The sequence below is a fragment of the Cupressus sempervirens genome, chromosome 3 (genome assembly GCF_028749045.1).
Source record: "Cupressus sempervirens isolate cs-2001-9-10 chromosome 3, ASM2874904v1, whole genome shotgun sequence".
NCBI classification, from domain to species: Eukaryota; Viridiplantae; Streptophyta; class Pinopsida; order Cupressales; family Cupressaceae; genus Cupressus; species Cupressus sempervirens.
In genome coordinates this window covers 398,350,710-398,378,194 of record NC_143120.1, presented here as the reverse complement: position 1 = coordinate 398,378,194, position 27,485 = coordinate 398,350,710, and the positions used below count along the sequence as shown (strand labels likewise).

Sequence of the window (27,485 nt, the reverse complement as noted above, 5' to 3'; positions counted from 1 at the left end):
ATTAGCAATGAAAATACATTGAATGTTATCACCATGGACTCCATAAGAAATCTAAGCATGCAAATGCTTACATCTATCAATAAAATCAACAAATTTTCCTTTAACACTTTGTTTACAATGCCCCAAATCAATTAGAGAGTATCTTATGCCAAATATTGTTTTGCAATTATCAAGTCACACCCAAATAGGGCGTACTTGAATTGGTTCGGCAAGGCCAGTTAAAGGAACAAATACAAGGTTTAATCGAAAAGAAGTGCTCTCCCTAGGCCCAATGCCAAGTTTTATCCTTAAAAGAAGAAACTTCAACAATGAAAAAAAACCTTCGCACAAGGGAATAGCTCAATCTTAACAGCAATAATGAACAAGGAGGTCAAGACCATATTTTATAAATCAAGGAGGCCAACGATTTGTGAACTGACACACCAAGCCTCTACACCCGGTCTTCATTTTCAACATCATTGGAGAAGGTTTGGCATAGGTGAGAGATCTAATCACCCTTAAATGAGCAGCTAACCTATACAAAAGTTTGAGTACCTATTGAATAGCAACCAATAGTAGCAAAAACACCATTAAACTCTGCCCCTTGAACCAAGTTGGAAAGAGCAAAAGCGGTGCTCAAAGAAAGCCCTTAGTAGCCATGACAATAGAAGAGATCTCTTTAGAGACTTTAACCAACCTAACCCTTGTGAAGAGAAACCTAAATATTACAAACGAGATATTTATTATTCACAAAAATTCCCTTTGCTATGTGTTGCCCCTTGCTTAAATATTACAAATGAGATATATCTATTATTCACACAGATTCCCTTTGCTTGATGTTGTCCCTTGCTTTCTCACAACACTGATGTGAGGCTATATATACCTTGTTGCTTCATCGGTAAAATCAACATACACCACAATTATTCTTGGGGCATTGAAGGGTTTGTATAAAGATCTAAATCTCGTCCAAGCTTTGCATTTTTAGGGGTTTTGGAAGGCAACTTATTCAGGATCGAGTGGCCCTAGTACTCCAAATAATGGGCTTGCCCTCATTTTCAAATTTTCAATCGACCATCATTTCCATGATATGTAACTCATTGAAACATTAGGACGTGTCCCCAACCTTCCCTTTACCAATCAAAAAGAAGCGAACCACTACCTTGTGACACAAGTCAATATTAGAAACCTGTTTTGAAACTTGTGTTCGTCATCAAAGCTGGTGTTGGTTAAAATTTGAATTTTGTGAGACAATAATAGTAAAAGAAAACAGAAATGCAGGCGCATATCCTTTCAGAGAGTCAGGTTACATCCTAGTTGGGGGCTAAATGAAGGCCAATTGAGAATCATTTTCCATGTTTTACAGCTTCAAGTCGATGTCTTCATCATGAATGACTCATTAAGAGCAGTCAATATTTCATAGTTATTGTGATACAAAATTAGCCAATTTTTGGACATCTGTAAAAAGAAAAAAGACATCTAGCAATTGCATTCTACAACATGCACTTTGAGGTTAAAAGTTAAAAAATTCCAGGTTAAACCAAAACTCCAACTTATTGTTTTACCATATTCTCTTGTTCAAATATGAAAGGTCTTACTCCAAAGAAAGCAAGGATCCATGATGAAATTAAAATGAGAATTTATCATAGATATAAACATTGAGAGGGCAATTAACAAATTTCCATAGTATTTGGAACTTAGATTCAATTTTTCTCAGAATCCAGTCATAATTTGCCTTTCATAGAGAGAAATCACAAAATTAATAAAGGAAACAACACCCCAATTAACAAATTAATTGATGGCTAATTGTGCTAGTTTTGCAGATCTGCATAAGTATAAAGCAATGCAAATACATCTATGGACAAAACTTGGTTATGTTTATAATGCCTTGAGAAGACTTATTCCAGACACAATTTGGGTAATAAAATTGAATTTATTTGCTGTGCAATAAGATTTGCCACTCACAAATGTTTGAACATGCATCCCATCATCCAAACAGAATAGAATGTATGTAGGAGACATCAAATATTAAAAAGCATAACCATGAAAACAAAACAAAGATATCAAGATTTAGCCTGTAAAGCTGAAGCACCAGAAATAATCTCTATCAACTCTGTTGTAATTGCAGCTTGTCGAGACCTGCATAGTAAAAAAAAGTACTTGTAAGAACAAGAGAACAGCCAATAAAAACATATAGAAACTCGTCTTCAGAATTGAAAGAAACCCAAAAGAGGAGATTTGATGGCATACCTATTATAAAACAGAGTTAGTTTATCAAGCATTTCCCCAGCATTTCTGCTGGAGCTATCCATGGCTGACATTCTGGCCCCTTGCTCACTACAGGCATTTTCCAAGCATGCATTGAACAATGTCTGTACATAAACTTGAAAGGGTTTTAGAACATCAAAAAAAACTTTTGGTAAAGTTGTATGCTTTGCTAGATGATTAGAGAGGGTGCCACCCAGAGGTATATCACCAATAGTCACAAATAGATTTTGAACTTGAATCGTACTTAAAATCAAGAAAAACAAATTGATACATCAAGATACATTGATTGAATGCAATCTACTTGCTAATATTGGTGGGGCTTCTAAAGTAATGAATTATAGAGAAAAGGAAAATGCTATTCATATCAAAACATTCCATGATCCTCCTGGACACCACTGTACTATAGAGCCTCAGATATTGAAGATGAATTAAAATTTCTTGGGTTTATTGAAAATGAAATAGAAAACCTCCAGGTCTGACAAGAACCTATGCTTGTAGTGAAATTATAGCAGAAAATACAATTTAAACACCATGGATTTAAAGCTATTAGATAAGTTGTGATGAAAGTTGAATTTACAAGATTTGAGTTGCCTCAAAATAGAATAGCATACGGAATGTGAACCTGTTTTAACAAATTAATGGTGAAAAATGTAATTCAACCTCTCATGCGCAAAAGCGAAGTATGAAGTTTTGAGAAATTCAAGATAGACCAAAACTTAGGGTTGTGCATGGAAATAATGTGCAACAAGCTCAGTATCAGACTATTCATTGCACGTAACTGTCTAGAATTTGCTTTTCTAGAATTATAGGATTTGTTTAGTGCATGTACTGGGACCCTAACCATTCCAGAATCCACGCGCTGTTCCTCAAATCTACCTCGACTCCTTTTACTTTACAAAGTGCTGTTTGAATCTCCTTGCACTCGTCAGTCTCAGAATCAGTGAGACACAACATGTTCTGTACAACTATAAGTGGTTGATCCCTTCCGGAGACTAATCTCATCCTGATAATAAAGTGGACAAATGTATATGCAAACCTATTGATGTTAGGCACAGGTTAGCTAGAAACGTGCAATTGAAGCAAATAGAAAGCATGTGACAAAGGTGGCCCACATAGTCATCACCAGCATATGTAACAACTCCACCCAACCTCTCAACACAGTCATTTGGATTTGCTGCATGTGCAAAAATGCATTAGGATGTTCAACATCTCCCAAATCCATTGAATTATGTATTTAAGTACAAGCAGAGCCAAATTTGATGACTAAAGGCCTTCCTTCCGCCCAAACATGCTAGCTATGGGTTCCTACAAAATTGGGACTGTCAAAATTGTCATATTTAAAGATGGTAGGAACAAATGATATGATAGATGTTTTGGGTCTCGTATGCAACCAAAATACATCACCGACCACCAAATCATCCACCTTCTCCTGATTTCTCTAGAACCCCACCATCCCAATCAACTTGTGTGACACAATCATCTGTTGCAAAGGGCGTCGACACCTCAAACAAAATGAAAAGCATTCTTCATTGTTCTAGTGCATTTGGAAACTGTGTATATAGACAATTGTTGGAAATTGTTAAATTTTGTCATATTGATGTGAAACGAAATTACATGGGAAACAGTTATGGTTGAAGTTAGCTATAAAATTGCTTCTATACTAAGTTATATCAAGCAAAAGACTAAACACATAATGGTAATAATTAAAAAAGAAAGAATTGCATATTTGGAAGCATTATTTCAATTGCTATGATGGATATGTCAACATGTTTACAAGATTCCAAGGTTGAACATTGTTTAATTATGATGATCTATCTTATGATTTCACCTGTTTTAAGGAGCGTTTTAAGGTACAGAGGTCGCAGTTTAAAGACAATAACTCTTCAAGCTTGGAGAATATCAAGACAACATTGGTGGAGTTAGTGTTTCCCACCATGGTGTACGATTTGAAGAATAATGCATTGAAGAGTTTGGGTTCTAATTTGATATTCCCTGGTTATGAGTTTAACTGTCCCAATTTCTATTTGGGGTATGATGAAAACAAGTATTGATGACTAGATGTTTTTGATAGGAGTTGTCAGTGCTATCTATCTTCAGTTATGATGGGCCAAACACCATTGGTAAATTCACCTTAGATTTGAAATTTGTAGGCGAATTGATTAGATTGGATTGATTAAGATTGCAAGAAGCATAAATGGTAACTAAGCACATGAAAGATCAAATCTAAAACATCAAGCTAAGAGCTATGGAAGAAATAAATATCTTAAGAGCGGAAAGTAGATAGATTGAGAAGAATGCTGACTTTCTACCACCTATAGGTCCTGAAATAGAAAAAGCTCCATAAAGCCCACGAAAAACTTGAAAATCTGAATTGGGTCAGTCTCTGATTTTGCCTAGGCACACAGGTCGACTTCCTATACATATACTTGTATAGGTTGACTTTTTGGGTATAGGTCAACGTGTATCTGGCTCCGAAAACTTTGCAGATCTAAAAACTTCTCTGAAAAGGGTAACCAAATATGTATCTAAAACTCCAATCCTCAACCTTGCTTGTTGAGGATGCTTGAATGTTGAATTGTTTGAATGTAGGATATCTCCAAATATATAATAATTCTACAAAGCCATCTCATAGATCCATCGACAAAACAAGCTCAATAGAAGGACGAATGCTCGAAAGAAGATGCAATGGTGATGAGTGTAGATCTCCTCCCTGATAACCAACTCCACCATAAAAAATGAAAGAAGCTAAATCATGAAGAGGAAATACAACATTAAAGAAGGGCCTACAAGGAGTCCTTGCTTGAACTCATTAAATGCCAAAATTTTCAAAGCCTTGCTTGAGAGCAAAAGTGAATGCTTGCATATTATGTAGATTGCTAGAGGATGTTAGCATGACTTGAAGATGAGGTGTGAAAATGAAAAGAGAGAGCTTCGTTTATACAGACCTCAAAGTGGTCAAAGCCTTCAACTTTAAAATGAGGTGAGACACATCTTAAAGTAGTGAAACAAAATGATTGGTCATATTAAGATTTCTTGGGTGAATAAATTAAATTATTAGTTAAATATCAATAAAAGAATATTAATTTAAATTAATAAAGGTTTACGTCAATTTAGACAATAGAGACACAATACTAATTTCAATGTTAAAATAAAAAAGATTTAGGGGGGAGATAAAATATTAATTAATCTAGGACCCAATTAATTAATTTAAACTATTATGAAAAGAGGACACATAATATTTAAGAGAAATAAAGGTCAAACCCATTTTATATAAATAAATTAATAAAAGGTCTGAAACGAGATCAAAATTATTATTTAATTGGAGAAAATAGAGTACTGTTAGAAATAAGTACTAACCTTGAGTTTTGAACCAATTGAGTCAATATGTAATTTTAATGTAAAATAATAAAGGAAGACCCATATTATTATTTTTAATTAATAAAGGATGATGCATAATATTAATAAGACCCAATTAGACAGAAAATTGAAGAATTTACACATGAATGCATCTGTGTTCTAAGAGATCACTTAAGAAGAGCTATAGCGTCTTTAGAGCCCTCGAGTCAATGGGTGCTTTAATTTTAAGATGGTCCAATTAAAAGATTTGAACTCGACAAGCTGGATTCAGGCTCAAACTCAAATTCTCGTGAAATTGAAAAACCCAAGAAATGCAAAGATTCTTAAGGATACAAAACTTTTTCATGCTTCATTAAGTCAAATAACGTCAAAGACACAATAATTGAGATAAATAAAAGCTAGTTTTCACACATACACAAGTTCACAGAGATCACATAATTATAAATGGGAATTTCTAAAGGAACTGAGTTAACTGTTAAAATTTTGAAAATGGCAGTTTTGCCCCTGGGGGACCCCTCCTCTCCCCCCTCGTCAGGTGACCCCCTCCAAAATCTACAACTGACGGTCTAGTTGTTGAGATTGCCAAGGGTTTTGCAGTGAGGACTTTGGATTCCATGTCAAAATCTCCCCCCAAAGCTAACTGGAAAGAAGTGTTTGTAGGGGGCCCCCGAGAGTGGTTTGGTTTCTTTCTTGGCTGATTTTACTCATGAAAGAGCTGAAATTACCCTCCCAAACACTGTTGTTGGAAAGACAAATTGAAATTTTGAATCTAGCTATCGTGGGTAGATTTTTATATTTACGACCCTTTCTTGATATGGTAAGAAAGTGGGTGGAAACTCAAAGGCTACCTCAGAAAATCTCTCTTTCATCCTCTCAAGATCTTTGCTATATGGTAACCACTTCCTTACTCTTGCTCAATGTAAGCCAAGTTTTGATCCTTTTGTTGAGCTCAATAGAATGGCATTGGTCTAGGTTTGTTACTTGGCCTTCCTCTAGAATTATGGGACAACCGGGTCTTTAGGGGGATTGGGGACTCTTTCGAGCACTACATCTCGGCCAATATGGTAACACTGACGAAGTCACACCTGGTTTTTGCTAGGTTATGTGTCAATGTTACGATCTACAAAACCCTGCCCAACTTTGTAGGCCTCAAATCCAAACTCTCTTCTATCAAACTTCTAACTCAAAAGCACACAGGGGCAAATTACATGGCACTAGAACATAAGGAGCCCAAGTTGAAAACCAAGGCTACTGTGGATGTGACTGCGGTGGGAGCTTGTTGCAAAAACCCTCAATGGGATGCAACCCATTATAAACCCCCTTGTTTTGATAGGTGATATCTTGGATTATCTTGGGCTCAATGATGGTGAAATACCACCTTGTTCTTCCACCATGACTATTGGCTTGGAGTGTCCTAACATTTACTAAATGATTTGATTAAATAATTACTAATTAATCATTAATTACTAAAGGATAAATAATCAATCAATGTATATACTTACTATTAATCAACTAGATACAAGTTTCACTTAATCAACCAAACTATACATTAACTATTAATCAAACTATATATATTAATTGAACTATATACTAACTTCTAAATATAATACTGCTAACGGCGCACCCTATCCTATGACATGATTGATCAAGGACATGAGCTATAAAGGAAAACCTACAGACCGAAAGGAAGAGGAGAGTCATAAGGAGCAAAAGAGAAATTAAGATCATCATCAAGAATATTTGCTTTAAGAGCCTTACTTTATCCAATCTAATCATCAGATAACTAATGAATTCTAGATCACAACTTCTTTCAAGCTACTATCATAAGATTAAGTTTACGCAATATTTTGATAGCATGTGTCAAGTACCAGCCTTCTTTTTCTGCAAGAACATCCTAAAAAAAAAAGATTAAGGCAAATAATTCTCTTAGTATGTATAGAATTGCAAATAGAAGAGAGACTACAATAAGTAGATGAATGTAAAAGAGAAGAATACTTATCTACACATCCTTAATATAAGCTACTTTAATGAAAGCCCGTATTCATCAAATCAAATGATGATTCAGATTTGGAACTTCAATGATGCCCTTCCTTGACATCTCCCCCTTTTAAAGATGGTTTAAGTTGGAATGAAACATTGATTATTATTATTCCCCTTACAATGTATAATTTCCACTCATTTCATTTATGGAGTCAGAAAATTTCTACCAACTTGATTTAGGAGTAAGCTTGTAATCTATTTGTGATCTCAATGTATATGCACCCTAGTGACAAAATGTTGTTCAACTAAATTGCATATTTCCTATCTCAGCTACCACTGTGATGACCCCTCTCCTTAGTAAGGTTTCTCTCAATAGGTGGGCCCACGATGCCTAGCATCTATTGTATTAATTAAAATAAAGTTTTTGCACTCATGTTTAAGGTGGTAGTTAATATGAATATCTTTATTTTGATAGTAGATGTACATTCTTATTCATTGAAATCCCATTTCACACTTCCTGCCTTATCACTAAAATTATGCTATCAATTACTCCCTCTCAATCAATAAGGCCGAGATCACTAAAGGTTAACTGAATAACATCCTTAGTGGAGGTACCTCGTGTTGAATTTCGAGATTGCTACAAATGTAATAGCACTACCATTTAATTTTGGTATATTCATGAATCACAATACTCTTAACTACTATATTTTGTTGATCACTTGAGAGTCCATCTCAACGTGGTTTACTCCCTCTAAATCGTAATCTCCCTCTTCTTGCAATATTATACTCAGAAGAAAAGACTAAAGACACATAGCTCTTTATTGAAAAATAAATTAAAATAAAATAAAAACTAAGAAATAGACTATAGTAATACTTGATGAATAGATATGCATAATTCTATAAGATCAGTTCAATAATATAGATAGTTAAAACATATAATCATATTTTTCAACTTATATTATATATATATAATCTCTATTTTCCAACATATTATCTTTCTTATAAATACCACATAAAAATCTAAAGTGACCAATCTCACTTATATTCATAAGAAATTGTTTGAAAACTATATTTACTTTATATAGACATATAGTCACCATATATTCAAATACCCGCCATAAATTTAGTAATGTATGTAACATAACATATTTCATAATAATATAAGAAAAACTTATTAATAAATCACCCACACAAATAATATGAAAACATTATAATAAGTCATTGATACTTACCTCAAATTGATCGATGCATTAAATTTCTTAACATGATCTCTTTAATACTGCGATGCTACCTAGATGATATCCTTCAATGTTTGTTATCCCAGTTCCTTATTCTCTCCAACCACGTAGAAGTGTAACCAATTTTTACGCTTATTTGTTTGTTCTCCAACTCCTTACCTCTTATTGGGTGTGTGGGGACCCAATGCCTTGAAAACTAGCGAGGGCCCACCTTCAATATATTGTTGTGACTGCTCTTATGCAAGCTCTTTTTGAACCCACTGTGTTTACTTTGACAAGGTATTATGCATGACCTATGTAATTCCATGCCCACCGTTAATCCCGACATTAATATCCACCACACACTGATAATTATTTATGGTGTAAGTAGAGAAAGGGAGAAAATCAAAATAATGGTCTTAAACTATTATTGCACTCTAATGTCACCTCCCTTGCACGTCATCAATTTGTCCTCACTTCGTGGTGCTTATGCAATCTTTCTTATGTTCTCCTATGTGGAGGTGCCTTATTTAATACTAATTAATAGTTGCTCTTCCAATGTAAATTCTATCATCACGCTCTCTATTTTGGTTCCTCCTTATACCACGTTTGATTCCTTATGAATACATGTCCCTTGGTATTGATTTTCTTTTCCCAGCATGAACCTCACAATCTTAATTTCCATCAGTAAATTAATTCCGCCTAGATAGAGGAGGCTCGAGTATAATACAAATTCCCAACAGAATCAAATCGATGATTGGAAATGATTTATGTCATATATCATTTGCACTCTTATTTATGAACTTTTAGGGACAATATGATAAAATCTGATCCAGGGGTGTTAGTAGGTATTATTTGTTACAATCATTGTGAGAATTATATCTGGGTTCTCAAGCGATATTTGTTCATATTGAGTGTTAAAATAAGGTAAGATATTTACAGTTCAGATTTTCATTAATAAATATTGTTATATGTATTTCATCTTGTACAAACGAACTCTTGATCCAGTGTTGACGGTAAGAATGTGAGGGCATCTGCATAAACCCAATTGTACCTCATCTCTAGATCATAGGTCTTTATTTTACGTCACATTTGTATTTTCGGTGGTTGTTCACATTGATTTCCTTTGGCGATGATTGCAATGTTCGGATAGGATTGAAATTTGCTCGTCACCACAAGTCCTTGCTTACCATAATGGACATTTGTTACTTAGTATGTAGACAATCATATGGCCCATCTAAATGCCATGATGCCAACATTTAACTATGATGATTTTTCCACTAGTTATTTCTCATTTGACATGAATTCTATTCTTCACCAAATATGTTCCCTTCTTTTTAGTTCTTGATGTAAGCATAAAGATTTATACTCGGAATAAGGGCCTCTTCACAATCTTTGATTACATGTTCAAGAAAGGGATTACTTACATTTGCAGTTGGCTCCGATACCATGTTAGAAAACATGGATCGACTTCTGTAAATGTAATTACACTGCCATAGTTATTGGTATGTTCCAAATGCAAATCCCAATCTCTTATAAATATAAGAGAAGACATGAGACATGTCTCTATGATTAATCATTATTAGTTAATATATATTAACAATATAAATCACAATATAACATATGTATTATATATAATATAATATATTTATAATATTATATATATGTAGTATAATTATAATATTATATATACATGATATATTATATCAACATTGTACCTTACAATTAAATCACTCTAACTATAGCTATAATCTTAACATCATAAACATGCTACAAAGGACCTGAATTCCTTTGTTCAATCACCCTAATAGAATCCTGTGGTCCCACACTTGTAATGGGGAGTTTTTGGTCAAATTGGCTTATTCCACACTACTCGAGAAAGTTGTTGACCTGACTTGCTGGAAAGAGTGTAGAATTCCTAGCTTATTCGAAACGTGAACTTCTTTTGGTAGGTTGTGCTTCATGGGAAAAACCTAATCTTGGATAACTTTTCCAAACGGGGATTCTGCATGGCTAATAGATGTAGCCTCTGCAAGAAGGATGAAGGAAGAGTCAACCATCTCTTCCCGCATTGCAAGTTCACCTCAGCTATCTAGAAGTTGGTCCTCCCCAAACTCAACCTCTCTTGGTTGACTAGCTGGGATATCCAACAATTTGCCACTAGCTGGCAGTCTCCCCTCCCACCACCTATTGATGCATCTTCTTTGGCAGAAAATTCTCCATCCTCCCCCCCACCCCAATTTCTGTTGAAGTATCTAGGAGCGCGACAATAGAAGTTTTAGAGACAATGAGTCATCCCTAGTTGAGTTCTTCAACTAGGGCTCTAAATTGTTGTTGGAGAACCACTTGGTTACACATTGGAAGAGCCCAACCACCCTCCTTGAGTTGTTGACCTCCGCTTTGCCAAAAGCCGGAGTATTCACAAATGTTTGCACATATATGATAACACCAAGCTACTGATTACAAAGGCAGCCAAATAGCTCCCCCCCCCCCAAACCTAACTAGGACGAGCTTAACTTTGACAGGGCTGCCAGAGACTTGGCTGAGGTAAGTAGGGCCATTATTCGCAATGATAAAGGATGTTTAAAAGTTTCTTTTGTCGGTCCTCTTCCAATGACATTGTTAACCAAATTGAAGATATGGCCCTTTTGTGGGGTCTGAAATTTGCCATTGCCACTGGAAGCAAAAAACTTGAAATTGAGGGAAACTCAAGAACCATTATTGAGGCTGTCAAAGGTAATTCCAAGGATGGTTAGAAAGTCAATACTATTTTAAGTGACATCCTTAGTCTCCTCGACAGCCTGAAGGAGGCCAAGATAAGTCATATCTACAGGGAAGGAAATTTTGTGGCAAATTCCATGGTTGATTTTGGTCTACTGTCAAACAGCCTACGATGTTGGAGGGTTGTTAATCAGCTCCATTAGTCTACTCAAGGCCTAATTAGGCAAGAAGAGAGTGCTGCCAAAGGGACTATCAATGATGGTTAAAACACCCAACGTTTTAGCAGCCCTTGGCGTGGCATGGCTGAGCCCACCACCATGCCCCCTCACCCCTTCTTTTCACCTGGTTTTAGCCAATAGTTTGGGTTGTTTTGCTCACCATTTCAATTGCTTTAGTGATTTTGGGTTGTTCATAACTGTGTATCTCACTGATTTGAATATGGGTGGTGATAGGCACAAATTTGAGCCTAATAAAATCATTGAGGAGTTCAAGACTGACCCCATGGTGATGTATTTCTAAAAGTAAAGAGGGATTCTCTCCTTCATGGAGAATGTCTAGTTTTGATGAGTCCATCCTGCTAATTTGTGGTGACCTCGAATGATAGAAAAGTCATGGTGAAGGCATTACCTTTGACATAAATGAAGACGCCATTGGTAAAGCCACTAAGCTCCCCACCACTGGTCATAAGTGGAAGAGGACCAGCACAACTCTTGACCAGGTGGGGTTGGACTAATTGTTCAGTGACCCTGATGAGAAGCTCATCTACAAGCAAGGAGGGCCAGTGTGGAAGACCTTTTGGAGTTCTAGCCTAAAATGTGCAAGATCATCATCAAGTACATCACATTGGAGGGTTGGTATGGTGTCTTTTACTATTAAGATATCTCATTCTTGAATCATCTTAGGCACAAGGATTTAGTTTCTATTCGATTTTTCTTACTCTAGTCTATAAAGTTTCTGTATAAGAAGTGTAACCAATAATATAATAATTATTCTTGAAATGTTCTTTTCTCTGCAATAAATCGTACAAGGCAGTAATGTAGAGGAGCAGATTTAATTGTTTCTTGTGTGTCATCTAATCTCATCCTTACCTCATCTTTATATTGCACTCAAGAGGCATGTCCTTGAAAAGGACATGTCTCCTCCCAAGTCGGCCCAATATAATTAGTGAATATCTTTGCCAATCTTTGCCAAGATCGGTGTCTTCAAGGAAATATATTAGTTAGTAAAGATACTAACTAAAACTATGCATAAGAACATTATAATATCTTCCCAAGATAGACACCGATTAGGTTAGATTAAATAAGAGGACAATCCATTTAAAAGAACTTCATGCTTTATTAGAACTGTACGATCTGTACAATCAGAGCAGTATGAGATCAAAGTTACAGAATTAACACTGCCTCTTAACTTGATAATCATACTGAGAGATAATATATCTAGCATCATCAATTAAGATGAATAAGCATAGATTCATAATCTATATATATCTGAATCTTCTAAGCATATGGTATCATTGAACACACATGATACTATGGCATATTACACCTTGTGATATGACTTGTGATAACAGAATTGCATGGAATGCAATATACAGGATAAAATCTGGAGAATGATTAAATTCTTCCTTTATCCAAGTTGTGACTCATAGGTGCTGGAAAACCTATATCACAATATGATCTTGAGTTAAGATCTTCACAGGATAAACTCCGAAGAATGATTAAATTCTTCCTTTATCCAAGTTGTGACTCATAGACATAGAAATGTCTACATCAGAATATGATCTTGAACTCATCCAGATCAGACAGTAGTTCTCTACTGTTCAGCACATTATCTAAGAGATCGTCATCTCTCATAATGTCTTTTATACAAGTGTTCATTATCTCAGAGATTGTCACCTCTTAGATAATGAATACAAATGGTGAAGCCCATAACAATGAATAGCCTGGCAATAATAATTTTAAAAATTATTTCATTAAGAATTAAAGATTACAAATGTATTATAATTCAATCATACCAAGTATTTTCCTAAAGTGATCTATCTTCACTCAAGAGAGAGGTTTGGTAAGAATATCTACTATCTGATCTACAATGCAAATGTATTCTAATTTTACAATATTCGTATCTACCATATCTCTTACATGATGGTAAGAAATTTCAATATGCTTGGACCTGTCGTGAAAACTGGATTCATAGAAAGATTAATGGAACTCTAATTATCACAATGAATAATAGTAGGATTCATGGGTTGACCAAATAATCCCACAAGTAACTTTCTAAGCCAAACTGCCTCCTAAGAGGCCATTGCTACGGCACTGTATTCAACTTTTGTGGAACTCTATGCTACTGATGCTTGCTTTCTTCATATCCAAGATATAATTATTGAGCCCAAAGTAACAAGACTCGAACTCTGCAAGGGTAACTTGACTCGTGACCTAACTCAGACTCGCCTGTTACTCGACAGTGACTCAACAAAGTGATAAAACCCTTGAAATTCAGAGATTTTTTTGATTTTAAATTAATTCCATGCACCCATTCTTGAATAAAGATTAAAGACACAATAACTTCATAAAATATAAGGTAATTTGATCACATACGTAACATATATCGATTATGCAACTACAAAGGCAAAAAAATTAAAAATCAGCCGAGTCAGATGAGTCAGCCAAGTCACCCAGGCGAGTCAGCCGAGTCAATCGAGTTGACCTGCCGAGCCAGGGTCATGGGTCATTTTGACCCGACTGAGGTAACTTGACTTGTTGACTCCGACGACTCGTCTGACTCGCAGCGAGTCTCGTTACTATAACTAAGCCTAACCTGAAATAGCATACTGAAAGGCTTTTCCTATCAGTAACACTTCTAGCTCAATTTGAGTCTGTGTACCCATGTAAGTCCAAGTAAGCTCTCTTGTAGTTGAGCCCAAGGTCAAGAGTGTCTTGTAAGTATCTCATAATGTGTTTGACTACAACTAGGTGGATCTCCTTTGGCTCACACATAAACTGACTTAAGGCATTAACGACATAGCAAATATCAGGTCTTGTATTTACCAGGTACATAAGAGGCCCAATCATCTATCTGTAAAGAGTAAAATCTATGGAGGGTGATTCTGCAGCTACTTCCTTAAGTTTGTGTAGGTTAGAATCCATTGGAGAAGACATAGGTCTGCAATTCCACATTCCAAATCTATTCAAGACGTCTAATGAATACTTTCGTTGATTAAATATGATGCTGTCAGAGTTTTGCCATACTTCCAGTCCTAGGAAGTAATGAAGGAGTCTAAATATTTCATTTCAAATTCTCTTATTAGGTCTTTCTTGCATTTATCATTCCCTTGGAACCTAATTAAGCCCATAGAGAGCTTCCTTGAGCCTGCAAACAAAAACTTTAGGGTTATGAGTTTCAAATCCTTCAGGTTAAAGCCCTGTGTGGCTTACTATGCTTTCTAGACTTAATATTTTCTATAAGTATTCTATTATGGTTTATGCTTATCTGGACTTTTGTTTTCATGATAAATGGTGATGCTTTGTTTTCTTTCTGTTCTACTTTCTAGCTGCTCTATACTTTTAATATGTTGTTAATGCCTATCTAGTGTGTTGTCATTGTACCATGGGCCAACACCCTCTTGCTGCTACTAATTAGATAAAACACATTAGAAAGTGAAAAGATCAAAAGTGAGGAAGATGCTATTGCAGATCTTAAGGAAGAACTACCCAACTGATAAAATCAAAAAACTCAAGAAGAGGAAGTTAAAGCAGGAAGATGAAATTTGAGATGGGGAAAAGTCCAAGAAGACAAGTATGGATTTGACGACTCAAGCTGAAGAAGCCAAATGCATTGAAGATGTTTTGAAAATTCAGGTAAAAGTGAAAATCTTGCAATGTGAGAAGCTTTACTTAGAAATTGTTTCCCTAAGAAAGGATGTAGAAAAGACTATAAAGAGCAGTAGCCAGACAGTAGAAATTTGCTACTTGCAAATATTAATTTCCTTATTACTAACACAATGATAGAAATGATCTAGGATTGCAATGATTATTCTTATATCCAAATGTCCTGAACAATAATATCATATATAAGATAAAATAACCTTACTCAAATTTTTCCGATCTAGATGGCTTTGATATGGATGCCTAAAGAAATGTATAATATCGGTCAAGAATGAGTTGTTACATCTGGCATCTTCTTAGCAATTCTGATCTCAAGTAGATATCTTGTCTAAATAAGAAACAATATAGGAATCAGTGTTATCGATCAAGTGTAAGGAATAGCGTTGTTTCTGATATTATTTTCAGAATGTGCAAGGAGATTTTATTGTGCTGAGAGCATCTGTCATCCCTGATATATTTAGTAAAATATATGCAAGCTTATTGCTGCTGACCGATCTGAAATTATCACTTGTCTGATATTAAACTCATAATGGCAATAAAACACAAAAAATAATTAAAAACAAAAAAAAAAATGTTAACATTCCATTTTTTGCATTGGCTGGCAAAGCCCAAAAGACTCCGCAAGGCTGAATTGGCTCAGGACTAGCAGAGTCCTGTAACTATAGTCCAAACACCATAAATTACAAAATGGAAATAAACTGGGTCATATCTGCAATTTAACAGTACTTGCAGTTTCTACATTAGTGAGAAGGAGATAAGATAAAAATATTGATGTCCAACAAGAGACCAACAAGGGTTTAAGGGACTGGCATATACTACAGTACAAGAAAGAACGAAACAGCTGGCACACCAAATGGTGTCCAGGAAAGCAGTTAACAAGAAACCAACAAAAGGGAACAAAAGACAAGAAGGACTGCGGATCCTTGCTCAGTAAAAAGAAGTCCAAAGCGAGATAATTAAGAGTATGAAAGGGAGATAATATGAAAAAAGGAAGCAATTGCGAAGTTCAACTTAATATGTATTGAATCAAATAGCTCAAAATACAGTAACAAAAAATGCATTTGGTGCCTTCTTTAGCTGATTTGTAAAACAGCAAATGGAGTGTTAAATATTTTTCCCATTCATTAATAAAGAACAGATAGTGCTAAAGAAGACAAACTATTGACAGCATCATGAGTAGGCAAATCTATATAATATCCATATACTCTCCTGATTTGTACAAGCAACTATGCCCTTTGATTCCTTCATACAAAATCAAAAAATTACACAATAAACAGAACCACAAGTTATCACACATTTCAAACACTTGATGCATGTGGAATGTAAAGACTTCTGCTGTAAGTAATTATCAAAATGAAACTGCAAAAAGAGCTTATAGAAGCACTACTTTTTTGACATCAAAGAAAACAATTAAGGAAGAAGACAAAAAATGTATATTTAGAATTTTAGCCAGAGATACTGAATGCACAAAAAACACATTCAGTTTAAAGCTATGTTACCCAGAAATGCGTTTCCACCTCTAAGACTCAAGTTTCGGAAACAGGGATGGTTTCGGGGACGGGGGGACGGCAAGAAACGTTTCCAAGCCGTCCCCACCTAGATAGGAAAATCGGAAACGCATCCCCAAAACACAGGAAACGGTCAACGAGTTTCGAAAACTTGTTGACTGTCCCGGGGACTGCATTTTCACTTCCTAGAGGTTTCCGGGACTAATAAAAAAGTTTCCAATTTTTACCACAAAAATTAAATAAGCTACCTATAGACCCCGTAACTTCAAATATATTAAAAAATAAAACTTTTAATGTTTTTTATATAGACTTAGGTTTGTTAATATAATAATAACTCAATGTTTTCATTTCTTATCTTAATGTTTTATTATATATAATCTCAACTAAAAGAGGGGTAAAAATTTTATTGAATATCAAAAAGAGCTGAACAACACAAAAAACAAAGAGAACTACATAGCTTTATCCTGGTCCACAAGTTGAACCAGCATCTAAGATAAATCAAGGGGAAGCATCCTATGATCAAGAATATTCCAAGCCGGCCCTTGCTCCGAGGCCCATTTAGTCAGACAATCAGCCACACCGTTCCACTCACGAGGGATATGCATAAAAGACACAGAATCCAGAGAATTGCATAACTGAATGATCTGTTGAATAACCAGACCCAAATGCCAATCCACATGCACAAAGTTCCTATTATGTGTCCATTATAACCTTGCGTCCATTATTATATATAATCATGATTTTGCGTCCATTAATAATAATAATAACTGTATACTTCTGCTGTTACATGATCCATTATCCTCACAGATATCATACAAATCTCTTTATCTTTTATAGTTTATTTATATTACAAATCTAGTTTAATTGTTTAAGTCTTAACTTTTCAATGTTTTCATTTTGTTGAAAGTTGATGTTTTTCATTGTCTCATTTGATTCATTTCATGACTTACTAATGGTATTGTAAGTACTTAGATGATGATTGAAAGTCATTATTTGAATTTTCTTAGAGAATTGAAAATGATGCTATTTAGAATTTTGATTTTCTATGACGACTCAATTAGATGCTGATTGCTATGCCCTATGATCATTGATGAATGTAGAATTGATGAATATTTTTGAAACTTCAGATATATATATAGCCGTCCCCTGCCATCCCCTATTCCTGCAAAAAAAAAACCGTCCCGGAAACCTGTTTCCCCGTCCCCCCGTGCCGTCATCCCGAAAACTTGGGGTAACATAGGCTTAAAGGAAAGCTACCATAACATATATTTTCATCAGTGAACTCTCAAAATGGGGAAACCAATTGGCTATCAAACATAAGAGTTTTACAAAGTGTAATGCACCCAACTCTGACATCACTTGATTTACCGTTAAATCCCTAGCTAAGGTTTTGATTTCTCTTGGAAATGGCAATTTACTTAATCTCTGAAAATTGCAAATGGGGAACTCCTACATTTTCAATTTCTCTAGCTTTATTTGGCTTTGTTTTATTAGCGGTTCAATTGTCAATCTTTTAAGTTCCACATGACCAAATTGAGTTTCAAGAGTTGTTTCTTACCTCTTAGGGTTTAGTTTAAAGAAGTTTTCTAAGTAGGATAATCAAATTTGTGCCCATGAGCTCATAAGAGCAGAGATCATTTCAAGGCATCAAAATCCCTCAAAGGCTCTTCTTTGCTCATATGAAGTGTCATTTCAAGGTAGATAAAAAAATATTTCAACTTGTAACGGAGCAAATGTTACACCCCTGTGTAAGATACCATTTATAAATCTTGTCTGCATTGGCCCTAAGACAGAAATCTCACCACCCTCCATTAACCTTTCTCACACTGCTAACTTACCATCCAAGTTGGATCCACCCAAGGGAATTCTAACAGATTCTAGACATGTCCACATTCGTGCGCGCGCTCCCGTCCACAAATTTACAGACATGTAGAGAATTGTTTCAGCGTTACAAACCTATACCGTGCATTGGTAACACCCAAAATGATGGATTCCTAAGCAAAATCCATCTGGGTATTCAAATTCCTCATTTGCATGCATCTTTTCCTCTCTTGCACACTCTAGACAATCTCATTCTTGCTTCTTGGTTATTTGTTCAAACTCTATTGCACTACACACAACTATACATCTCCCTTTATGAACTACATCACTTTGTTGCAGGTTTTTCCACCATTGCTAGTGATTCAAGCTCTCATATCCAGCATTACAACATGTAGTCGAGCATTCTTCTCACACTTGGGAAGTCCTCTCACTCCAATATTCTCTGTCTTAAACACCCTTATCTTCTTCATCTCATTTCTACTTTACATTATTGTTATTATCTTTCTATTATTGGTTATCTATGTGTCTATTGGCTGTCCGTGGAGTTGGAAACCCCAAAATTGAGGTTTGAATAAGGCAAACCTCTTAAATGGCCAACATTTTTCCCTTCTCACCTCTGTGCAAGTTTCGTGGATTCAAAGGACTTTGTTAGACCACATTATCAACCACCAAACTGGACTCTTTCTTTCTATCTCTCTATCTCTCTCTTTTATTTCATTTCATCATAAAACATGTAAGTCATTAAATCTAGTTATTTACCTTATTCGTATTTGCATAGTTAGCAAGTTTGTCTTTTTAGTTCATTTTGTGTTCTTTGTGCTTATTATGTCTAAGATGGCAGCGAGTCATGTTGGTGTCCATTAGTAGCACTTTGCATTCACCTGAATGATATGGAACTCTCTACATGCACCACCCTTTATTCTATCCTTCCCCTAAAGTCACATATAGAATTTGCCTAATAAACGTTCAGGTCAGGCATAGGCTCTCTTCCAACTCTCTAAAAAAGAGCCCCCTTTGCCTATTATTATAGGGTCACCTAACGCAGTTCTATGGGAAGCCCTCTATCCATACAAGCTAGTGTTGAAAGAAGTGATATTACCTTTTAGCATGTGTTCCTAGATTAGCTATAGAACATGAAATGCCAATAAGTGTAGCTCCAATGCATGTTAGAGAACCTACAATATATTTTGTCAATTGGGTCCTTCATTATTTCGCCTGTTGTACATTCCTATCCTAGCTTATTTTCCAGCAAGCACCCCAACTTCCTAAATATACCCTTGTAGGAGTAATGTTTTGACAAATGACCTAGCAGGCAAATTCATACAATGTTCTGGAAGACAAGTGCTTGGATTCCTACAAAGATAGGGGCATTATAGGCCAAAATCAGGCCGCAAATCTGTCCACGAGAGTTAGCGTTGACTTCATGACGTGTTTGTGGTTTCTATCTCTTTCTATTCTCGTAATCAAAATACATTAACTGGTAGTTTCTATCTCTTTCTATTCTCATAATCAAAATATATTAATTTCATTACCTGGTCACTTGATTAACATTAAATTGTATAATTCACACTTTAGAACATACACCTCCTTTAACACATACTCAAATCTCTCACGTCAAACCAAGTAGTTGTCTATAGCACGGGTTCAATCTACATTGCACACCTAGCTGGCATAGTAAGGTGTTTTGAAAGGAATCATGCATCCCTTAAGGTCCTAGTTGACCTTCGAGGATGGTAATTTCTTTCCCACATTTTGATGAACTCAATGTGAAATCAAAACCAAACTAAACGATTCGAGGAATTGTAATAGTTACATTGCGATCATGGTGACCATCTCACCTATCTCCCCCAAAACCTAGAGGGTGTCTGAGACTACCATATCTTTCACCCCTTTGGACAAACCCTAAAGTAGAGAGCCTTCTATATTATACATTTGAGCTTCCATCAATAGTATCATTCATCAAAGGTGTCTTGGTGGACCCTTTAAGTCACGTTGACATAATTATGAAGAAGGCCCTCTTCGTCAATGGCATAAATCATGAAAAATATGATGTTTGTGATGTCGTCATCTATATGCACAATGGAATGTCCCTACCTCCCTTGGGATCCACCACCTTGACTATTCAGGTGGGGCAAGGTTGTTTTCACCACTTTCTTTGTGATCCCTAAATTGAACCTCTTTAGGATCAAGCTAGGTATCCCTTGCTGACCTCCATGGGAATTGTGCCATTGATGGTCCACAAGTGCTTAAGGTTCCTACATGAAGGGATTATCCATACCATCAAAGATATTGGTGTCCCGTGAGGGCTTCTCAATTGATCAGCTTTGACCCAAAGCAATGGAACCCCTATCTTCTTCATCGGCGGCTCAAAGAAAGCATGTGCCCCATAGGAAGCATCCTAGACCATTGAAGATTACACAACCTCTAATGGTGTCTTCAGTTCCCACGTCCACCTCACATGTGCTCAAAGGAAAGGCAAATGTGTTGCCTAAAACCAAGGTAAGCCTGCCTCACACCAAGCGGATCCGAGTCTTTATAGCTCTATTGCATGAACCACCCCTTATCACCTCTTTTACTAGATGTCCCTCAATTCTCCAAGGTTGTGAATATGTTGCACATGCAAATTATCTCGAGCACAATCATGCATGTTACATCCATCTCCAATTTGCCTTCCAATCACCATCGCCATGCTAGCATCTCAAATGTCTTGAAGCCTTCTACAATGGACCAGAGGACTACAACTCCATCCTACAAGAGCAAGCTTGAGTAGAGTCCAATCCTCGAGTTCAGGCGCAATCTACACCTATGGGCCTACTTTTAGCTTTGGTTATCACAATGGAGCTAGTTTTGACTTCTCTTGAGTTCATCTTGGGCCCTTTCACAAAGGCCAATAGAGATGCTTCTTCATCGATTATTCCACGAGGATCTCCTTTGAGTGTCGATACTTGCATCTTGGACTCTCTAGAAGATAGTCCAGCATCGACGGTGATCATGGCATGACCCCTTTCACTCACCACAATAGAGCTCTTGGATGAGGACTTGTCAAGTGCCCCGTCCCTAGCCTTGGTTATTGGTGAGACACCTAGGACCACCTTGGCAGTCATTTCATTGTAGTGCTGACCTCACTCTCCATATAATAAAGATTGGGAGAACGACAATCAATTGAAGAATTTAAAAAAAAAGGTTGTGAGCTTCACAAAAGAGTAATTTTGCATTAAGTTTCTAAAGTTAGAGAAAAGGCATGGATTTTCTAGGAGAAAAAAAATCTCTTTCTAAAGAGGGGGGAACTTTGTACTATCTATGTTTATTTGTTCTCTGAGTGGAGATATTTAATCTACTTTTTATTCCTCCAACGTCTTTGTGTTTGATTTTTTGTTTTCCATGGAAGAGGAAAGGTGGAGCTTAGAGGAGCAGGTATGTTCAGATTAGCCTTGATCTAGAACAAGCAAAGTGGTTTTATCTAGAATCAAAGATTGTATCAAAGTGGAACAATGTTGGCAATGCAAGTTTAAGAGGTCTCAACATAGGTGAATTCAACAAGAGAATTGTCAAGAGCATTTAGACTGTCAAGAGCGGAATTGTGATTGCAATTGAGCTTCTTTCGATCTTCCAACATGCGGAGTTGATCATAGAGAGCTCTCGCCATTACAATTCAGAAGACAACACATTAGAGATTCAGATGGCAAAGTGGTGGCAAACCTCTTCACCAAAGATTTCGAAATCTCGACCTAAAAATCAATGGTGTCAAAGTCAAGGGAGAGCATATATTATCCAAGATTGACCATTGTACTGCTTTGACTAATCACAAGTGGCTACGAAAGATTGCACCAAATTTGTAAAGTTATTGAAATTAGCGAAGCAATGTTTGATAGACTCCATCCTATCAACATTCAAATTCTTAGGAGTAGAATAGAATTTTTCAACCCTACTCTCTTTTCCTTTCTATGTATTTGTCAAAAACCCAAAATAGCTTCATCACTTGAAAGCTCCTATAGTTAATATCGTTTGAAGCCAGCTTAAGGAACATAACATAACACCCCTCGTGATACCAATATATCACATCAATTGTCCTATTTAGAACTGACAGAAAAGAAACCTTGGAATCAATTGTATGATCTTTGCAATCTTACCATACACACGATTTGATCAAGAGAGGATAGGATACTTCGATATTTTATTCTATCATTGATAGGTCATTAGACATACATCAACAAGATAGAACACCTACATTATTATCAAAGTTGTCTTACTTAATCACTTGTCAATATTAACATTACAACCATTACTCTCTCATATTACAATTATATATAACTATTCCAACTTAAAAGATATATTTGAATCTTACTTCCTTTGTAATATCAATCACTACCAAATCTTTTATCAATGGACAACACTTACATAGAAATTGATTAGGTTTCATCTACACTTGAATCATTGCACATCACATCTCTATGCTTGATCCCAATCGGTATTTTGTAGTAGACTGACTAAGTCTTCCAAACCGCTAAATTTGATTCATCTAGACTATGGCCTGCATATATGGATGAGTTGTGTAGTCAAAAATAATACCTTAGTGGCTGTTTCAAACAGGGGACATGACAAGAACTTTTCTGAGACAATACAATATAATGCAATCGCAATTCTTTCTATTTGCAAGACCATGTCTCTTCCACTAATAGAGAACCGCTGGTTAGTAATTACTAACAAGAGAAAAATCTTTAACCACCACATGCATCAAGTGCTTGATGTTTGCAATTACTAATTATTATCAAAGTAATATTGCAATATTAAGTATGATGGTGATGTAACTTTCTTACACTTTTTAGGAACTCTCTATTCTTTAAGTTGTATAGTTAGTTAACTTAGTTTAGTGACTTTCTATTCTATCTTTGGTTCTTGATCATTTCCATTATGGAGATATCTATCTTGCAATTGCTTATTTAAAGAGAGTTCCTCTCCTTTGTTCAATATTGAATATCAATCAATTATTATTTCATAGACCTAGAGCAGAGGTAGTTGTCTGAAAAAATTTAAAATTTGTGGATTCATTACATTAAAATTTATTTCCAGAACTTTTTAAAAGATTTTCTATAAAAATTTGTTAGGTGCTCTAAGAAATTTTTCAAAAAGAACTTAAGAAATTTTAATGATTCTTAATAAATCGAAGTTCTTTTAATAAAACTTTGATCGAGGGATTTCTGAGTTCATGTTTCACAGACCAAGGAGTTTTGATTGAGTTTTATTTTTCTGATAAATCAAGGGTTTCTTGAGAGTTTTAGCATATTTTTTGTAAAAAATAATGTGAAGTGTTTTTGTTCAAGCATTTTTTACTGTGGGCTGGGAGTCTTTTTTTGTGAATGCAACGTCTAGGGTTCGTGTTCATCTTTGACCAGCTCCTAGTTATTTTTGTGATCAAGGGCATGGATTGTTTGCACCTGCATTTGCATTGAAGATTTTACATATTATTCTTTGGGAGAAAAAATGTGAAGGGTTTTGAATGATGTTTTCCTTGAAATGTTTTACATGATTTTTTAAATGTAATAGAATTTGTTTGATTGTTTCCAAAAACTATCATGGCTTTGTTTGTTGCAGGTTAACTGGTTTTCGACAACTTTTTGAAAATTATAGGTTTATACCATTTACCTCGAAACAAAGGTTTTTGAAGATTTTTTCACAAAATAGTGACTATCTTCGACAAAATGTTTTGATGATATTTGCAGTGTTTTGGTTTGCAACTGGGGTTTCTAGGGTCAATGGTGTTCTGACAAATGTACTAGAGTTTTTGACGATTTTTTCACAAAATCATGTGTGGTCTTAGCATTGCATTGAGGGTTTGATGATTATTTAAAATCATGGTGTTATTTTGCAGTAACTTTTTTTGATGATTTTGCAATCACATATTTTTGTCAATGTTTTATCAACAAAAATCAAAGTCTCTCGGGATAACAAGAGGTATGGCTTGATTACCCAACATTAAGTTGGAACATACATAGCTTGTTCTTGTACTTGGTCATTTACAAAAGCTTTGCAGAAATCAATTGGCTGACCAAAAGTACAACCAGGGAGGGTCTTAGCAAAAGTGACTTGCAGATTATGTAAAGTCTTCTGTAGGATAGTTAGTAGAATGACCACTAAGGGAGGGTATTAGAGTAATATTGTGATATCTAATAAACTGGTCATGTAGGTAACTTTCTTTAAAGTCAGTCAGTCAACTAGTTTTCAGTATCTTTGTTTTCTTTGATTTGTTTAGTTGGTTTGGTAGCCTTCAATTCTGTCTTTAGTTCTCAATCATTTCCGTTATGGAAAGATCTTGTGATTGTTTAAGGAAAATTCCTCTCCTTTGTTTGATACTGAATATCAATCACTTGTCATTTCAATTATTATTATTAAACCAAGAAAAAGGTTATGGAAGCACAAGTACATGACAGGAAACAAAACAATAAAAGAAGAAGACAACAAAAAGGATATTCATCCCCAGATAACAGATGTATTAAAAACAAATATAATTTAAAGAAAAGCTTCAATAACATAAATTTTCATCAGATACTCTCAAAACGGAAAAATTTATAGTTCAAAAATAATTCTAAGACAGTAACAAATAAGGAAACTGTAATCCTTTTCATTTGTTGGTCCTTGTCTCTTCAACTAACGTAAAACCAAAAGTTACTACACATACCAAGCATTAGATAAATGTGGAACTTTAACACTTATCTTTCTAATAATATTCTAAATTATTGTAACTGAGAAAAGAATATACATACACACTACTTATTACATTAAACAAAATAAACAAGGAAGAAAAATAAAAACAATATTTTGCCTAAGGTATTCAATGCATTAAAGATCATTCAGTTTAAACTTTGAATAAAAGTCCTGCAACATAAGTTTTGGTCACAATGGCTCTATAAATAGTAAAATACCATTGGCTGCTGAAATTAAAAGATTACAATTCAATGTATTCTGACATGGATGATAACAAACAAGCAAACCAGAATTATTTCCTTCATTGGCTTTTACCTCTTGAACTAACTCTTTCTAAAATGAGATCCTCAAAGCTGAGGAAAGCTATAAGATCTCGAAACACACTAAGGCCAACTACTGGCAACATCAAATGAGAAGATTCTCAATTTTGGAATAACTGAAATATATTTTAACAGCAAGAAAAATATGCAAAGTTATAGGCACCAGATTACATACACAGACAAAATGAAATTCGGTGAGATTCTGTAGCACTTCAGCTTTTGTTTCAGCACCTTCAATCTCATAAGAGTCCAGTTCACCAAGCTTTCCTCCCATTTCAGATTCCTTTTCCACAACCTAAACCAACCTCGGCATCATAGTAAATGGATCAACAAATATGCCAAAGAATGCCCACTAAGGCACAAGATTATCTCAGATGATTTTCAAGTTTCCACAATTACAGAACACAAAAATGAATCCTCACCTCAGGAGATAACACAGTTGACATTGTTGGCAAAAATGATACCATAGACTGGAATTTGTTGAAACAAACCCTTACGGCATCAAACTCCACATTCTTCAGAATGTCGTCCACAATCATAGAGACCTAACCAAAAGATACCATGATCAACCATTCGATGATTTATGCAGAGGAAAAATGCTCCCCATGAGCTAGAGGTAATATATTAACTAGAAGCATTTTTTCCAGACTTGTTTTACACATAATTGCATACATTAAATGGTTGCATGTGTGTATAAAGACTACCATATATGGTGAAACACGACTACTGTAATCAAACTAAAGTTAGATATCTCATCAAAATACCAAATGACCATTACGGGGGCAAAAAATAAATGGCAAATTTATGTCAAGCATATTTTTAGCCATTTGTAGGCGTACATAAAGACACACACACACATGCACACGGACATGCAGACAGAAACTCAAACATACACACAGACAGACATACAGACAGGCACACATACATACACACACAGACATATGGACAGGAACACATACACAGACACGTATGCCAAAAGACACACAGACAGATGTGAATGTAGGCAAACACACACACACACATGCATATACACACATACATTGGCCTGCAACATGCAATAGAAAAAGGTTAGTCATATCATTGTTTTATCTGCCAGCACCAAAAACATGCCATGTAGTGCAGAGAACTCCCAGTTGTATTCATAATTAATATAATATATATGATTGTGTACAGAGAAAATTAGTATTTGATTCCTAATAAAGGTTGAAACATGTTCCTTGGATTATCAATGCCAATCGCTTTTTCTGGTTCAACATACCCTTAAAAAGATGGTTTGTGCATAGTAGCATTAAACTTGCTTAGCAATGCCATGGCAAACTGAAAGTATGAATGTTGTTCAAATACCGGGTTTCAAAAGGATACAGCTAACTAAAAAAATGTTAAAATGCTTGTTAATGCATCTTGAGGGAATTATAAGAAAAAAATCACAAGCCATTCTGAAAAATTCACAGGTTTTACAACTTTGACATTTTTTGGCAGTTTGATCAGGTTTGGACTGCTGTTGTCTGATTTCTAACTGAGCCAAGTTTGCAATCTTTCCAGTACTCTGGATGCATGTTTGACTGTACATTAATTAATTGAAATTCAGAATATAACATGACTTTAAAATTAATTCAAACATACAATCAGAGTGCTGGATAAGCATAGCTGCTGATTCTGACCAGCACATCAAATTTAGGCCAAGTGCTCGTGGTTAAGAGGTTTAATCTTATTACACATAATACGATTTCATGT

The 27,485-nt window shown here is 35.4% G+C and overlaps 1 protein-coding gene across 1 annotated transcript in view; it reads right to left on the bottom strand.

Moving 5' to 3' along the window:
* Positions 1-1,646: 1,646 nt before the first annotated feature.
* ATP3 (gamma subunit of Mt ATP synthase) overlaps positions 1,647-27,485 on the bottom strand; it is an 83,782-nt gene continuing 57,943 nt past the window's right edge. The window contains exons 6-9 of the mRNA XM_089820019.1: positions 26,174-26,296; positions 25,927-26,046; positions 2,227-2,348; positions 1,647-2,115 (exon numbers count right to left, since the gene is read on the bottom strand). Coding sequence (XP_089676145.1) covers positions 2,040-2,115; positions 2,227-2,348; positions 25,927-26,046; positions 26,174-26,296 — 441 coding nt within the window. The 3' untranslated portion in view covers positions 1,647-2,039. The remainder of the gene's footprint in view (positions 2,116-2,226; positions 2,349-25,926; positions 26,047-26,173; positions 26,297-27,485) is intronic.